The following is an 18076-nucleotide window of genomic DNA, read 5'->3' on the forward strand; positions in this document are numbered from 1 at the left end:
TGAACTTGTTCTCACATTGAACAACTTCTCCTTTGACTCCACTCATTTCCTCCAAATCAAAAGGTGTTGCTATGGGTACCCGCATAGGTCCTAGCTAGGCCTGCCTTTTCGTGGGATATGCGGTACACTTTGTTCCAGTCCTACTCGGGTCCCCTCCCTCACCTCTTTTTCCAGTACATTGATGACTGTATCATTGCCATTTCCTGCTCGCACCCTGAACTAGACAGTTTCATTCACTTTGCCTCCAATCTCCACCCTTCCCTCACCTTCACATGGTCCATCTCCGACTCTTCCCTTCCTTGACTTCTCCGTCTCCATCTCTGGGGATAGGTTATAGACCAACATTCACTACAAGCCCACTGACTCCCACAGCTACCTGGACTACATTTCCTCCCACCCCGCCTCCTGTAAGGACTTTATTCCATTCTCCCAGTTTCTCCGTTTCTGCCGCATCTGCTCTGACGATGCCACCTTCCACACCAGTGCTTCCGACATGTCTTCCTTTTTCTTCAACCGAGGATTCCCCTCTATTGTGGTTGACACGGCCCTCGACCGTGTCCGTCCTATCTCCCGCACTTCTGCCCTCACCCCTGCCCCTCCCTCCCGGAACCACGATAGGGTTCCCCTTGTCCTCACCTTTCACCCCACCAGCCTCCACATTCAACGGATCATCCCCCGCCATTTCCGCCACCTCCAAAGTGATCCCACCACCAAACGCATCTTCCCCTCTCCTTTCAGCATTCCGTAGGGACCGCTCCCTCCGAGACACCCTACTCCACTCCTCTATCACCCCCAGCACCCCTTCCCCTTGCACCTTCCCGTGCAAGCACAGGAGATGCAACACCTGCCCTTATACCACACCCCCTTCCCACCGTCCAGGGCCAACAGCGATTTACTTGTACTTCTTGCAATCTAGTATACTGTATTCGCTGCTCACAATGTGGTCTCCTGTACATTGGGGAGACCAAACGCAGATTGGGTGACCGCTTTGCGGAACACCTTCGTTCAGTCTGTAAGGATGACCCCGAGCTTCCAGTCGCCTGTCCTTTTAATTCACCGCCCCATTCCCACTCAGACCTCACTGTACTCGGGTTCTTCCATTGTTCCACGGAAGCTCGGCATAAGCTCGAGGAACAGCACCTCATCTTCCGCTTAGGCACTTACAGCCTTCTGGACTCAATATCGAGTTCAACAATTTCAGATCATAACCTCGGCCCCCATTACATTTTTACTTATTTTTTATCCACACCTTTGTTTTGGCCCTTTCCCCTCCCCAATCCTTTTTTTCTCTCCCACACGGCAGCTGTCTCCCATTCTGCCAGTGCATTTCACACCTAATCTAGAGCCGTCTTTTGTCTCCACTAGTCCTATCACCATCTCGTCTCGTTTTGAATACCTCTTAATGTCTCTTCACTTCTCTTTGGTTCTCTCCCAGCCTCCAAACTGGCTTTTTAATTTGTTTCATTTCCTGTGCTTTTTCAGTCTTGACAAAAGGGTTTGACCCGAAACGTTGACTCTATTTTCTCTCCACGGATGTTGCCTGGCCTGCTGAGTTTTTCCAGCATTTTCTGTTGTTATTATGGTAAATAGGGTGTTTGAAATGCTCATTGAAAAGCAGATACTTATACCAATGGTTTGCTAAAACATTCACAATGATCACTACAAATATTTTTAAAATAGGGGATAGTGAAGAGATCCTCTGATGGCTCAGTCAGGAAACTTCCAGTTTCAATGCCTGCTCTGTGCTGAGTTAGGTACCATCCTTGCAGTAGAGACATCATCATTTCTCTGAGCACAACCTAAATCAAGGATGGGAAAGGAGCGGGGGGAGGGGAACCTGGGTAGGGCTCCCAGAATAGGCTCAGCTGTCTCTTCCCCCTACCTTCCAGGAAAAACAGCCTGCTGACACTCAATGCCATGGCAGGAAAAGGAGAAAATAGTCAAGTGGAAAAAAAAACTGTCTAGCAGGTACACAAGTCACTTGAAATAGTTATGTAATACGATACTAGCAACGATAGTTTTGGTCATCTGAAAACATGCGTTTAACTAATTTCAAGGTTCAAAACAGCATTAAAATGCATTCAGTAAAATGTAAATGGGTGGCAATAATCTGGAACACAGCAATTGACATTTCATTTCCATCTTCACACTTAATAGCATTTTTGGGGAAGTAGAGGGTGGGGAAGAGAAAGCAGCAAAGAAATACCACTGGTGTAAATTTTACAGAACTGTAGTTAACTATTTTCTAGAGTTCAAGATGCAGCTACATTAAAGATGTACTATTATTCAAGAAGATCCAAGCCAAAAAAGGTAGAAACTCACAAACAAGTTGCTAGTCCTATACTAAAGCTTCCTGCTTTTCAGTTGTGTGGCCTGCATAAGCAGAACATTTCTTCCTGGATTCTAGAGCTTTGAATTTTGAAGTCCATTAAAAAAAACACCTGGTTATGGAAAACACCATGTTACTCTGACAGACATCACCCAATAAAGCAGTGAAAATTAAGAGAAAGAAAAAATGAACTTGCATTTATAAAGAACCAAAATGTGTCACAGCCAATTAATTACTTTTGAAGTGTAGTCACTATTGTAATGCAAGGAAATGCAGCAGCTTTTGCACACATCAAGGTCCCACAAACAGCAATGAGATAAATGATGTTGGTTGAGGGATGAATATTGGCCAGGACACCAGGGTGACTTCCCCTGCTCCTCTTCGATTAGCGCCATAGGATCTTTTACATTCACGCGAGGGGGCAGACAGGGCCTCGGTTTAACTGCAGGGATAGGCTAAAAGCCATAGCTATCCCAATATGCAGGACAGCCCCTCAGGAACTGAAAAATAAAGCACACATAGGTTTGGGAAATAGACTGATATCCAAAGGGAATCAAATTAAAAATCCAATCCATTCCAATAGGTTGTAATGTTGCAATTCCCTGAAGCAGGAAAAAGTAAAATTCTGTTTAAGGAAATCAGTGAAACTAATCAGCTCACAGCAGAATTATTCCTAGGCAGCATCACAGGCAGAGGTCAGAAGCACCGAGGTCACAGCAATCCTGCACCATCTGATTTCCCCGAGCAGTTAACCAGGACTTATTGAGCTTCAACGTATTCCCGTAACTTTACTTCCATAAAAAAGATAAAAACAATTGGAATAAGCAAGGTTTTAAACCAAATATTGTTTGTAACCAGTTTCTAAATAAGCAGCAACAGTTTGCTTTTCACTCATCTCTCAAACAGAATGTTTCTGGAATTAAACTGAACTTTGAAACTATAGACTGTGTCAGATGTGTTAGGATAAGAGCCTAATGTGACCAATCGAAGTAGAATACAACACTTCATCCAAGAAAGGTGAACATAAAAAACCCAAGTGTAAATTTTCCTGGTCCTGTACTTGAGTATATTGAATCTCCTTGGGTGCGGCAAATATAGGAACATTTGGAGGCTCTCTTACAAGTGTGTATTCCTCCCCACCCGATTTCCCTCTATCCGCTGTACCCTTCCCAACTCCAACGTATTGGTTAAAAAACAGTTCAGGAGATCAGTGACTATTCACTTTAAGGGATTCATCCGCTTAAGGGAATCAGAATGTCCGACCTAAAGCCATTCCTTAAGAGGATGGTACTTAAAGCTCATGAGATCTACTTTTGCGCACCTTCCTCGTGCATCTCTTTTAGTCAGAATTACAACTACATAAACCTTTTCTCTGTCAATTTACCCCTCCTTTACTCTCCTGAAGGAGACACCATATGCTAAGACTTTGATCCACAGGGAGTGGCAGCCCTCCTATAACTTGCCCAAGTAAATATTTTCCTATGTAACATGGAGCACAAACTAACGTGCTGAAATAAAGAGGCATCTATTCAGTATTTGGTTATAGGATAGTAATTCTGTGATAGTCGTATATTATTTATTTTCTTTTGGGGGACGGTGAAATCGAGTCATCAATCTGGTCACTGTAACAAGAGTATAGAAGTATTTATTTACACACTTCAATAACAATGTTTTTCAAAATAAAAAGATTTATTTTTCTTTCTCCTTTTTCACTGTGCTCTTTCTACATCTTTTCTGGCCAAGAGTGAGGGTAGGTAACCTGTTTCCAGGGCTCTATTGTTCTGTGATCTACCTCCAGAAAGTGTCCAGTAACTCTCCCTCCTTACCTGGAAGGGCTTGGCCTTCACTCTATACTTCCCTACAACAGCATGGTTGAGATCAAGAACTGTGTGTGTGTGAAAACCACAGACACAAAAACACATGATACCACTGCCCTGTATTTATATAGCGCAGCATTTTAAATGAAAATTAACCTCCCAGTAAAGTATGTGGCAATTCACTGTAAACCCATACACAAAAGGTCACCTTCAGATTACATTTATAATAAAAACTTTAAAGGTGTTTTACCTATAACTCATAGCTCAAGGTATTGGAGGAGTGTTAACACTATAACCTGCCTCTATCATTTCTTTAGACTAGTATTAAAAAAAATTAAGCTTCTTGCGTGATGCAGAGCCCCACAGCAGACTATTTAGAGAGGGCGGTGTAGGCAGGAGGAGGATGTCATTCTCTTCAGAATGTCTCCTGATAATCAATGTATTTCCCTGACTGCTGCCTCCGCTGATTCAAACTCTGCTTACTGGTAGCTTCCTCTGCCACACCAGGTTGGCCTTCGTCCTACAGGGCCTCCAGTTCCGGATCTGGAGGACAAGAATGTCCAGTGCACAGAAAGCCAGCAGAATGTGTGAAACCTGCTCTGCAGCATACTGCAACAACAAATATAAATTCCTGTGACAAAACATGCATAGGAAATCAAATGAAAAGAGAAGTCAGCTTATTCTCTGAAGATTAAGAATATCTTAAATATGTGTTTATAGATGTAACACTTTCCCAACCACCCATTGTATTAAATGACTGTACGTTAGAATACAAACGCATTGCACACAAACTAGGAGTGTTTTAACAAGAAAGGGTGAACATGAAACCCACTGCTATCTGTCAGAATACACACAAGGCTCAGCACTAACAAACCAGGAAAAGTGCCAGGTTCAAGTCCAATTTAATGCTGAATTTAGTAAAGTTAGATCACTTTTTTTTGTATTCGTTTATGGGATGTGGGCGTCGCTGGCAAGGCCAGCATTTATTGCCCATCCCTAGTTGCCCTTGAGAAGGCAGTGGTGAGCCGCCTTCTTGAACCGATGCAGTCTGTGTGGTGAAGGTGCTCCCACAGTGCTGTTAGGGAGGGAGTTCCAGGATTTTGACCCAGCGACAATGAAGGAACGGCGATATACTTCCAAGTCAGGATAGTGTGTGACTTGGAGGGAACTTGAAGGTGGTGGTGTTCCCATGCACCTGCCACCCTTGTCCTTCTAGGTGGTCGCGGGTTTGGAAGCTGCTGCTGAAGAAGCCTTGGCGAGTTGCTGCAGTGCATCTAGTAGATGGTACACACCATCTACAAGATGCACTACATTAGTCAAACCATTGGGAATAAAATAAAAATAGTTTCTGAAAAAAACCTTGAAAAGCTTTGTGTTTTAAGGAAAAATGCTTTACAGTACAACACCAAAAGCCTTATTATGCTTCACATTTCAATAATTTCAAGCAGAAACTCCAATTTGAAGTAATTGAGCACAGTACAAGAAAATGTAGGCTGTCCAACAGGGTAGACATATTACACAGCACTAAACTGATTCCTTGCAGGCTGCTGGGCTGAGAATGCCTGAAGCCATTGTATTTCACACGAGACGCATTTCTAATCACAGGCTTCACTTCCCAATTAAAGTGACCTGATCTATGGATGAAATCGCAGTCACAATATTCCTAACCAGTGAAAAACAATGCCTTCTGCATCAGCTGTGAAGCAATATGAATTTCATATCTGTCCAAGTAAATTGTGGTGGACTAAACAAACATAATACTAGTATGTTGACAAGCTACAGCACAAACAGACTATTTTAAATAGGATGCTGTTGGGTGCACACACATACTATTTTAAATAGGGTTCTATCAGAGTAAACTTCTGGATCAGCCTGCTCTAAAAACTCACTTTTCTAGTGCAGTTTTCGTATAACATATACTAACTTGCTTGATGATTTGTGATTTAACAATACCATTTAGAGAAGAGACGGTACAAGTGCAAATAATTGGTTACTGCACATATTTATGATGTTAATTTTCAGTTCAAGTGTTCCTAGGTAACCAAGATCTGACTGAATGCCACAAATCTTCCAAATACCTATACAGAACTCGTGACCCCTTAACATTAATGGAGGAAACATTTAACCCAACTCCTCACAATTTTTACTCCAACTATATTCAAAGTTAACCAGCTCCATCCCAGGGAAACATAATTAAAAATAAAATCGATCAGCATAATCATCATCACCACCTCCACTAAATTATCTGGATAGTGAAGTGAACTGAATGAGAATTATGATAAAACTGCAACCCATGCACAGCACACCATTCTCAAACCTATAGCATCTGCCACTATAATACGTGCAGCAATCTAATACACTTTGTGCAAGCAGATTTATTGGAAATGAAACTAAAAAATATGCATCTGGCTTGTGTGCGCACATTTGTCAGTTGAGGGGAGGGGAAGAAATTAAACCAGGCACAATTTCAGCCACACACCTTCACCTCCTGCCAAAATGGATCCACTACCTGGCAGAACACACAATAAATGGAAACGTTCTTATCCATTGTTCCTGCCACACTCGTCACACAGACCCAAGATTCCTTTATCAGAACATCCGTCCTGTGACATGCCAAACGCTTACCTCCCCAGATCTTCGCCGATTTCGTAGTAATCGTCCACATTTTCTTGCTTGAACACGGTCATGGTAACTGGCTACTGCATCCCGGAGCACAACTAGTCGTATAAAGATTTCAGCACCTACCAGGGCGACCCTCCCTCATTTCTAGCCGCATTTTTACGTGCATTCCTGCCTGTGCAAAAAAGAAACAAAGTTCATGACTCTTTTCTACCAAAAATTGATTTTTTTTTACAAATAAAGAACTCTCTATGGGCGTTCCTCGACATTAAAAAAAAACATGGTTGTTGCATTACGTTGTTTGAGCTGTACTACATAAAGAATAAAGCAATCGGCAGCATTCCTTATGATACACGATTAAAAATGGTGTTTATACCATCAAAGCAAAAACAACAACAACAAAAATCACGTCTATTGTAACCCTACACAAAGTCAGCGACACCCAATCTTTGAAAGGGACTGGTTGGTGATTACTCATAATACAGCACAGCAACGCCAGGGCTGGGGAGCCAGCAGGAACCACACACACATCAAATAAAGGAAAAATTAAAGCTGCATTAATTGCTCCCCAATTCCACTTTACAAACTATATCTGAATTCAAACCAAATTTTAAATATATACATTAAAAACTCACACTTGGCGAATTAAAGCCTTAAAACACGAGAGCTCCCTGTCAAATTCTAAAAATATATTTAAAGTCCCTTTACGCGGATTGCACAGAGATTCTGCCTGTTTGCAGCGGGGCGCTGCGCCTCAGGAAGTCACCGTGTGCTCGAGCCTCGGCCTTGCGCCCAAGACAACCCGCACCGCCAAACAAGCACATTAATGAAGGTGAAGCCAAGAATACCAGAGCAACAGCAGGAGGGGGACCAAGCAACAACAGTGGGCACTGTACCGGGGAAAGAAATGCAACATCCCCGAGCCGGAGGGCGTTAAAAAAAAAATATGGAAGTTTGCAGCTGTGCTCACCCCGGAGCTGGCGCCGTGAGCTCCCGAGGAACCAGCCCGGCCCGGCCTTCCGTCACCAAGCACAGCTGCCCTGGTTACCGGAGCGGAGGAGAGCGGCTCAGCCAATGACAGCAGGCTGCACACTCACACAGCTCACTATTTACACACTTACGGAGCACAACTCTCTTCGGCGTCTGGGGAAATATCCAGCTCCACCCAGGCTTTGCATTTATTATATATGCAAAGCAACACAATGTTCAGCAGGCGAACTGTCTTTTTCCATCTACTTACAGTTCCTTCTGCAAATTAGAAACCATTGGTAAATTGGGCAAGGTGTGTGCTCCCGAGGTGTGAGTGGTGGACTGGAAGTTACAGCAAGGACCTCGATGCTTCCCTCTCACTGTGGCGTTTGTACATTTCCTCCTTCGACGTGTGATCCGTCCTTTCAGGATCGCTTAATTTCTGAATTACACCCTTTGCTTCTCAGCCCAGGGGTGTTACCTTCCAGCTAGTCTCTTCCTAACATTTAATCCACTAGGAAACTACTCACAGAAATTGGGAAAACCTACAGAATTTTCAGATGTCAGCTGGGGGGCAGAATTCTGCTTATTTCAATTAAAATCCCTCCCACTTAATAATTTTAGGGTAGAAATTACTGTGGGTGATGTTATGTGCAAATGCTTCCACTCCCAAATTACCCTATGCTATTTTAAAAGGGGATTAACCCGGTTAAGTTAACATTTCCAATATTATGCCTTTTTGTTTTAATGTGAACACTGTGGCGTACCGATCACAGAAAGGACACAATCCGCTTTTCGGTCCGTAGACTATAAATCAGGCGTCATGCCTTTAAGAAGGATCACACCTTTAAGAAACTCGATCTGCAACATAGTTAAGCCCAGAGCGGGGGGAGGAGCAGTCGAAGCTGTGGACTGATGAAAAGCAGTCGGACTTGGTGTAGTCTCTGACGCCATTTTGTGTTCAACATGTGGCCTCAACAATTAAACCTTTTCTGTTGAACCTCTCCGAGTTCAGTATTTTTTGCTAGGAGTACGTAGACTCCTACATTGGTGACCCCGACGCTCAGGACGACTCCTAAGCGTAACCATGGCTGACACAAACGCAGTTTCTGTGAAGCTGCCGGAGTTCTGGGAGAACCTAGCCACCGCCTGGTTCCTTCAAGCCGAATCGCAATTCCGACTCCGCGGCATCACCGCCGACGCAACGATGTACGACTACCTCCTCGCCTCCCTGGGCAGCTCCACAATCATGAAAGTCTGGACAACACTACAAGACCCTCCGGAGGAAGGCAAGTACGCACATCTCAAGGCCGCGCTCCTTAAAAAATTCACAGCCTCCCAATTTTTGCGCAACTGCCACCTCCTCGACCTCCCGGGCCTCGGTGACTCCACGCCGTCAGACTTGCTCTCACACATGCTTGCTCTGACCGACGAGAAACCGCCCGGCTCCCTCTTCCGCACGCTCTTTATCCGCCAACTACCTCCCAGCATCCGCCTGGCGATCGTGGCGTCCAGCCTTGCGGACCTCGAGGACCTGGCCGACGAAGCCGATAAGCTCCTGTCTGCCGGCTCCAACCATGCCGTCACCCCCGACCTGGCCTCCGCAGCGTCGGCGCGCGCTCCACCCTCTATCGCGCAGCCACACAGCTCGGCCACGAGGCCCCCCAGGCCCCCACGTCCCCCAAGCCCTCCGACCCAGGGCTACTGCTACTTCCATACCCGGTTCGGCGCACGGGCACGCTGCTGCAGCCACCCCAGCACGTCTCCGGTCGAGACAACGTGGTGGCCGACTGCCTATCCCGCCCCGCCGTCCACGGCGCCCACCTGGCAGTGGACTATGCTCAACTGGCAGCGGAGCAACGCACCAACCCCGATCTGCTCTCCGCGCCCACAACCCTCCCAGGGCTGCAACTGACCGACGTCGCCTGCGGCCCGTCCGCCGTCACAGTCAAATGCGACACCTCCTTGGCGCAACCCCGCCCCGTAGTCCCGGCGTCCTGGCGAAAACGGGTGTTCGACATCGTCCACGGCCTCTCACACCCCGGCACCCGCGCGTCCATTAGACTGGTAGCCAACCGATTTGTCTGGCACGGCCTGCGCAAAGATGTGCGCGTCTGGTCCAGATCCTGCATAGCTTGCCAGCGTGCCAAAATCCACCAGCACGTCAAAGCCCCACTCGAGGAGTTCACCGTGCCAGAAAGAAGGTTTGACCACGTCCACATCGACCTCGTCGGCCCCCTGCCGCCATCACAAGGTCACACGCACCTGCTGACAATCGTGGACCGTACCACCCGCTGGCCCGAGGCCATTCCACTGACGGCCACCACCACCGCCGACATCGCGAGGGCGTTCATCGGTACCTGGGTCGCTCGGTTCGGCGTCCCCTCCGACATGACATCGGATAGAGGCCCGCAGTTCACCTCTGATCTGTGGGCCGCCATCGCCCGAAACCTCGGGGTGGCCGTTCACCGCACCACGGCTTACCACCTCCAAGCCAACGGACTGTGCGAGCAATTCCACAGGTCCATGAAGGCGTCCCTCCGCGCCAGCCTCGAGGACGAGGCTTGGATCGACCACCTCCCGTGGGTGCTACTTGGCCTACGCTCTGCGGTCAAGGAAGACCTGCAAGCCTCGGCGGCGGAACTCGTGTACGGCCAGCCACTGCACGTACCCGGAGAGTTCCTGCCCACCGCCACGACCCCCTGGTCGGCTGACCAGCAACGCTGCGCTTTCGCCAACCGAGCACAACAGTTCGCTCCGGTACCCACCGGCCGGCACGGCGAACCAGCAACCCGTGTACCACCTAGCCTGCACATGGCCAAATTTGTTTTCGTGCGCCATGACGCCCACCGAGGACCTCTACGGCCCCCATACGACAGACCCTACAAGGTACTCCAGACGGGGAACAAGTTCTTCCTCCTCGAAGTGGGCGGCAGAACTGATGAGGTGTCGGTCGACCGGCTCAAGCTGGCGCACCTAGAGCCCGACGAACCCGTTCAAGTGGGCCAACCCCCACCGCGGGGCAGACCGCCTAAGCCCGACGCGTCCGACCGCCCCGCTCCAGACACCAACCGCCAAGAGCCGTTCCGTCCGTGCCATCAAGCCGCCACGCCGGTTCGTACACTCCCTACTAGCGGATTCTGGTGGGAGCTGTGTGGCGTACCGATCACAGAAAGGACACAATCCGCTTTTTGGTCCGTAGACTATAAATCAGGCGTCATGCCTTTAAGAAGGATCACACCTTTAAGAAACTCAATCTGCAACATAGTTAAGCCCAGAGTGGGGGAGGAGCAGTCGAAGCTGTGGACTGATGAAAAGCAGTTGGACTTGGTGTAGTCTCTGACGCCATTTTGTGTTCAACATGTGGCCTCAACAATTAAACCTTTTCTGTTGAACCTCTCCGAGTTCAGTATTTTTTGCTAGGAGTACGTAGACTCCTACAACACTATCATTAGCTTTAGAATAGTTATGGAAAAGGACAAGGAAAAATCAAACGTGAAAATACTCAACTGCAGGAGGACTAATTTCAGTGAGTTGAAAAGGGATCTGGCCCAGGTGGATTGGAATCAAAGATTGGCGGGTAAAGCAGTAAATGAGCAATGGGAGACCTTGAAAGAGGGAATAGTTCAGGTACAGACTAGACACATTCCCACAAGGGGAAAGGAAGGGCATCCAAAGCTAGTGCTCCCTGGATGACTAATGATATAGAAATTAAAATGAAACAGAAAAAGGAGGCTTATGATAAATGACACGTTCATAATACATGGAGAACCAAGCTAAATACAAAAAGTAGAGGAGAACTGAAAAAGGAAATAAGGGGCAAAGACAGCGTATGAGAATAGATTAGCGGCTAACATAAGAGGGAACACAAAAGTCTTTTATAAGCATATTAATCGTAAAGGACACGAGTGCTGCCAATGAAGTAAAGTAGCTGCACATGCGCAGTTCCAATGGTTTTTGCCGGACTTCCCAAAGATTGGTGAGAGAGAAAGTGTAACGTCCGTGTGTAATTGAGACACGGACTGCAGGAGTTGGTTATAACAGGTGTTTACTGAATGGAGACAAAACTGGAACTCCTATACAAAGTTACTTCACAGGCTTACATACCGGGGTGGTCACTACTGGTACTGCAGTATACAGGGGCTGCAGAATATAGTTCCTTCTTCAAAGTACATACACTACAATTCCTCCCCTTTTAGCTAAACAGTACATAACATTCGATTAATAATTAAATAACATATTTACAATTACAGTTGCTATATACATTAGCTGAAGTTAAGCAATTATAAATTCAGTCTTTGAGGAGGCTTCCTGATTCTGTCTGGATAACGCCTCTTTGGGGTATCAGGTTCTTCTGGCAAAGTTGATTCGGGATCAACGTCGTTGTTTGGTTCGTCTGCTTCCAATATCACCGATTCTGAGGTAGATGCAATTGGTACTTCGGTTTCATCACCAGGTGTATCGGATCGTGGTGTGGATTTGACGTTTTCCAGTGACTCTAGAATCTGGTCAGCATGGCGTCTTACAATGCTCTCTCCAACGTCCACGGTATACATTAGAGGTCCTTGCCGTGTGCAGATCGTTCCTGGCTGACATTTCTCTGTATGGTAGTCCCGGGCCAAAACTGGTTGACCTATCTTAAAACTCCTGGTTGGCCTTTCATTCATATTCTGAAACTGCCTGTTCTCCACATCTCTTCTGATGTTTGGCTTAACCAAATCCAAGCGGCATCTTAGTCTTCGATTGAAGAACATCATGGCTGGAGTTTGGTTGGTAACCGCATGTGTCGCATTCCGGTAGGCAAACAAGAAGTTATCCACCTTGTGTTGTAGGGGTATGTCTTCATTACACATTGCCTTGATAGCCTTCTTGAATGTTTGAACGAACCTCTCAGCCAATCCATTGGTGGCTGGATGATATGGGGCGGATGTGTAATGCTTAACACCATTGTTCTTTAAGAACCTCCGGAACTCTTCAGACACAAACTGTGGTCCATTGTCGGAGCAAATCTGTTCAGGCAGCCCATTTCTGGCGAATATGGTTCGTAAGACTGTGATGGTTTTTTCTGTGGTGGTTGAGGACATTTTTATTACCTCTGGCCACTTTGAATGTGCATCCACCGCAATTAAAAACATCAAGTCCATAAATGGACCAGCAAAATCAATGTGTACCCTTTGCCATGGAGATGAGGGCCACTCCCATGGATGTAGAGGGGCTTGTGGTGGGGCGTTTTGGACCTTCTGGCATCCTGTACAGCTCTTGGTCATCTCTTCGATTTCTCTATCGATTCCCGGCCACCACACAAACGCTCTGGCTAAGTTCTTCATTTTTACCCCTCCCAGATGACCCTCATGAAGCTCATTGAGCACTCTATCCTTCGGTTTGGGTGGAATTACTACTCTGGATCCACACATCAAGGTTCCTCGGCACACTGACAGCTGTTCTCTTCTCGGCAAGAATGCTGGCAACAGTGGTTCGCCATGTGCTGGCCATCCCTTCACCGTTAAATCATAGACCCTGGAGAGTGTCGGGTCATTTCGTGTTTCCTTTTCTATGTTTGCATTCGTCACAGGTAGACATTTGACTATGGTTGAGTGGAATATCTCCACAGGATCCACTGCAAGTTCTTCCACCGTCGGCAACGGTAGGCGCGACAATCCATCAGCATTCCCATGCTGTTTAGTTCCTTTGTACTCGATGTCATATTGGTGTGCCCCTAGGAAAAGGGACCACCTCTGTAGCCGTTGTGCTGTCATTATCGGGACGCCCTTCTTAGGGTTGAAAATGGAGACAAGAGGTTGATGATCAGTTAGTAGAGTAAATTTCTGTCCGTGCAGGTAGTGATTGAACTTCTTCACCCCCCACACCAGGCTGAGGGCCTCTCTGTCAATCTGGGCATAGTTACGCTCGGCTGCAGTTAACGAGCGTGACGCAAAAGCTATCAGACTCTCTGAACCATCAAGGGATTTATGTGACAGTACCGCTCCAACGCCGTAGGGAGACGCATCACACGCCAGTCTTATCGGTAGTGATGGGTTGTAGTGAGCCAATACTTCTCTTGAAGTGATCAGGCCTTTACACTTCTGAAAGGCCCGCTTACATTCATCGCTCCATTTCCATGCTACTCCAGTTTGTAGCAGGGCGTTCAGTGGGTGCAGAATTGTGGACAAATTCGGCAAAAACTTATGGTAGTAATTCACCAATCCGAGGAATGACCTCAGTTGCGACACATATTCAGGCGCTGGAGCCTTAACTACCACTTCAATTTTGTCAGGGGACTTATGTAACCCCTCTTCATCAATCACGTGGCCACAATACGATATTTGTTTCTTAAAAAACTCGCACTTGGGGCGATTGGCTCGTAGCCCATGTTCTCTTAGTCTAGTGAGCACCTGCTCTAGGTTGGCAAGGTGTTCACTGTCATTTTCCCCTGTCACTAGGATGTCGTCCAAGTAACACTGAGTCCCCGGAATCCCTTGCAGGACTTGTTCCATCGCTCTTTGCCATATAGCCGGAGCTGATGCAACTCCGAATACCAGTCGATTATACTGGTAAAGACCTTTGTGAGTGTTTACATAAGAACATAAGAAATAGGAGCAGGAGTAGGCCAATCGGCCCCTCGAGCCTGCTCCACCATTCAATAAGATCATGGCTGATCTGATCCTAACCTCAAATCTTCTATCACTCTGCATCCACCCGAACCCATGTGATCTCCCGGGAGAGGCGAAAAACCAGATAAAGACCCAATGGCCAATTTGGGAGAAAAAAATCATGAGATATTTCCTAGAGGATTCTTCAACCTCCATCTGCAAATATGCTTGCGCTAGGTCAATTTTTGTAAAACATTTCTCTCCAGATAGTGAGGCTGTGTGAAGGACTGGGTTCACAGTCACCTTGAAGTCCCCACAGCTGCGAACCTTCCTTGGCTCCTCAGACTTATTGTTTAACGTTTTCTTCATGACAGGAACGATGGGTGTCGCCCACTCGCTCCAGTCTACCTTAGTTAGCACGCCTGCATTCTCCAGATTCTCCAGCTCTGCCTCGACGGCTGGGCGAATTGCATACGGTACCGGTCTTGCTTTGAAAAACTTGGGAATTGCATTCTCTTCTATTTTTATCGAGGCCGTTACGCCTTTAAGAGTTCCCAGTTCTTGTTGAAATACCTCTTTAGCGTTAGCCAAGATTTTTGACAATCGTCCAAGTGTGACGTCGTCATCCTTTTTACCAGCCACCGTCAGTGCCTGAATGGAGTGCCAGTCTAAACTTATCTTTCTGATCCATTCATGTCCCAATAACGGTGGTCCACCATCTTGCAGTATGTACAGATACAATTTCTGTATTTTCTTGCCGTTGTATTCGACAGGCACCCTTATTTTCCCTCTGGGGTATACTTTCTGCCCCGTATATGTCTTCAAGACAATGGATGTGTCTTTCAAGTGTATGTGTGAGAATAGCCGCTCGTAGTCTCGTCGATTCATGACGGTCAGGGCTGATCCTGTATCCAATTCCATTTTGACTTGGGACCCTGCTATCGTGAGGGTGACCCAAATAGTTCGGTGATCCTCTTTTGTGATTACGTTGTGTAGTTTGAGACAGCTTAGTCTCTTGTTCCCGGATTCACTATCGCTCTTCTGGTCTTCGGAACTACTGTCCGTCATCTTTTGTACTTTCCTGTACTTTTCCTTAGTAGTCTTTTTGTTGTCGTTAGTCTTTTTCCCGGACCTGCAAACTCATGCAATGTGTCCCATCTTTCCGCATTGCCTGCATGTTTTGTCATTGGACCAGCAGTCCTTCTGGTCATGGGTTGTTCTGCCGCAGCGATAACATTTTTCAAATCCCCGTGTCATTTCATGGGTGCCGTATTCCTGTGGCTTTTGCTGTATTTCCGCAGCTCCCCTTGCTGCTGCTTCGTACGATACTGCCACGCTGAAAGCCTTATCTAGCGTCAGCTCTTTCTCTGAGAGTAACCTCTTCTGGGTTCCTTCACTCAGGAGTCCACAGACAAATTTGTCCAGTAGGGTATCTGCCAGTCCTGCTCCGAACTGGCAGTGCTTTGATAGCTTGCGTAGTTCCGTAAGGTAATCAGCATTGCTCTCATCTTTATGCTGATTTCTCTTGTGGAATTTAAATCTTTCTGCTATCAGCAGCGGTGCAGGATTTAGGTGTTCCTGTAGGATATCAACAATTTCGTTAAAACTCTTCTCCATCGGTTTGACTGGAGTGATCAGGTTCCGCAATAGGCCGTACGTTCTTGCGCCCATTAAGTTTAGTAGTACTGATGCCTTTTTCTCATCGGCTACTTCATTTGCCTTGCAATATACTTCGACTCTTTCCACATACGTGGTCCAGTCTTCTATTGCATTATCGAAGGCAGTGATATTGCCAGTCTTTGGCATCTTGGAGATCTAAGATGGCGCCTCCCGCACTTTGCCTTCTTCCCCGATTGAACAAAATGGCGCCTCCCGCGCTTTGCCTTCTTCCCCGCTGGATTAAGATGGTGCCTCCCGCGCTTTCTGTCTTTTCCGCTGCTGCTAGCGCTGTTGCTGGCGTTTTTATGCCTTGATGGTGATGCCCTATGGTCTTCGCGCACTTCCCCCCCGCACTGCTGTCAATGCCGCTCTCCGCGGTCCCCGTGGCAAACTGCAGCTCCTCGCGGCTTTCTGCGCTTCTAATTTCTTTTATTTTAATTACTGTTCCCGTCGTCAGAGCAGACCCTATGGGACACTTTCCTCCCTCTTCTCGGGTCTGTACGCTGCCCGGCTTCGTAGCACCGGCCGCGCCCTGTGTGCTCCACCCTCTCTCCTCTTCCCGACAACGCTGCTCGGCCCCGTTGAAAAGCCACCCGATCGAGCTCTAGCCCGCCGCAGCGCAGGAAGGATCAGTGTACTAGCTGCCACCAGCCCGATTAGCTGGAACACCATAGACTGGATAACCAAGCCCAGCTCTCGACAGCCTCTCCTGCAAATCTTCGAATTCGATGAATCAGAGGGCAGTTGCCCACGGTTGACGTCCGTTTATTCTGGGGTTTTTTTCTTTTTGGATTTCTTCCTTCTGGCCTCGACCTCTAACAACTTCGCTTCAGGGATGGATCCCCGTGAGGTGGTGCAGAACTGTAGGTAAGTTCAGATCTGTTCGTCGCCAGTGTAACGTCCGTGTGTAATTGAGACACGAACTGCAGGAGTTGGTTATAACAGGTGTTTACTGAATGGAGACAAAACTGGAACTACTATACAAAGTTACTACACAGGCTTATATACCGGGGTGGTCACTACTGGTACTGCAGTATACAGGGGCTGCAGAATATAGTTCCTTCTTCAAAGTACATACACTACAGAAAGGAGGGGAGGGGGTGGGGAAAAGTGATCGTTGCTGAAGAACTGAGCCGCGTTGGGAGAAGAAAATAAAAATTAAAAGTTGAATTTATATGTTTATATGGGGTTATAAAAGTTAACATTTATGTGCTGCCAAACTAATGAAAGTTAACATTTATGTGCTGCCGAACTGAGCCAAAAATAAAATTCAAATTCAAAGTTGAACTGCTGTTTCTATTGGCTTATGAAATTTAACATTTATGCGCAGAATGCTTCAGTTTGTTGGCAGCAGTCACTCTGAATAGTAAAAGAATAGTCAAAGGAAGGGTGGGTCCGACTAGGTGCCAAAAAGGAGATCTTCTTGTGGAGTCAGAGGGCATAGCTGAGCTACTAAATGAGTACTTTGCATCTTGCCAAAAGGCCTCCTTCTATGCTGTAAATGTCTATGATTCTCTATGATTCTATCTGTCTCCTATCAGAAGAGGATGCTGCCAATGTCACAGTAAAGGAGGCGGTAGTGGAGAAATTGGATAGGATAAAAATAGACAAAGAGGACCTATTTAAAAGGTTGGCAGTGCTCAAAGTAGAAAAGTCATCCGGTCCGGATGGGATGCGTCCTCGGTTGCTGAGGGAAGTAAGGGGGGAAATTATGGATGCTCTGGCCACAATCTTCCAATCCCCCTTAGATATGGGAGTGGTGCTAGAGGACTGGAGTGTGGCAAATGTTATACCCCTGTTCAAAAAAGAGGAGAGGGATAAACCTACCAATTGCAGGTGGTGGGGAAACTTTTAGAGACAATAATCCGAGACAAAATTAATTAGCACTTGAAGAAATATGGGTTGATAAATTAAAGCCAGCATGGATTTGTTAAAGGCAAATCATGTTTGACTGAATTGATTGAGTTCTTTGATGAAGGAATGGAGAGGATTGATGAACGTAGTATGGTTGATGTGTATATGGACTTTCAAAAGGTGTTTGATAAAGTACCACATAATAGACTTGTTAGAAAAATTGACGCTCATGGGATTAA

The 18076-nt window shown here is 46.7% G+C and overlaps 1 protein-coding gene across 7 annotated transcripts in view; it reads right to left on the reverse strand.

The window, feature by feature from the left end:
- The window catches only part of dapk1 (death-associated protein kinase 1), a 252251-nt gene extending 243972 nt beyond the window's left edge, over window positions 1-8279 (reverse strand). For 2 of the 7 annotated variants that reach the window (XM_085985086.1, XM_085985052.1), the window contains exons 1-2: window positions 7736-8279; window positions 6772-6940 (exon numbers count right to left, since the gene is read on the reverse strand). In XM_085985086.1, coding sequence (XP_085841212.1) covers window positions 6772-6833 — 62 coding nt within the window. In that variant the 5' untranslated portion in view covers window positions 6834-6940; window positions 7736-8279. Of the gene's footprint in view, window positions 1-6771; window positions 6941-7400 lie in introns of all 7 variants that reach the window. The other 5 variants (XM_085985055.1, XM_085985078.1, XM_085985073.1 and 2 more) reach the window with 5 other exon arrangements.
- Window positions 8280-18076: the final 9797 nt, after the last annotated feature.

Source organism: Somniosus microcephalus, chromosome 1, assembly GCF_052327205.1.
Source record: "Somniosus microcephalus isolate GS21.2 chromosome 1, FLI_Smic_1.0, whole genome shotgun sequence".
In the NCBI taxonomy this organism is placed as follows: domain Eukaryota; kingdom Metazoa; phylum Chordata; class Chondrichthyes; order Squaliformes; family Somniosidae; genus Somniosus; species Somniosus microcephalus.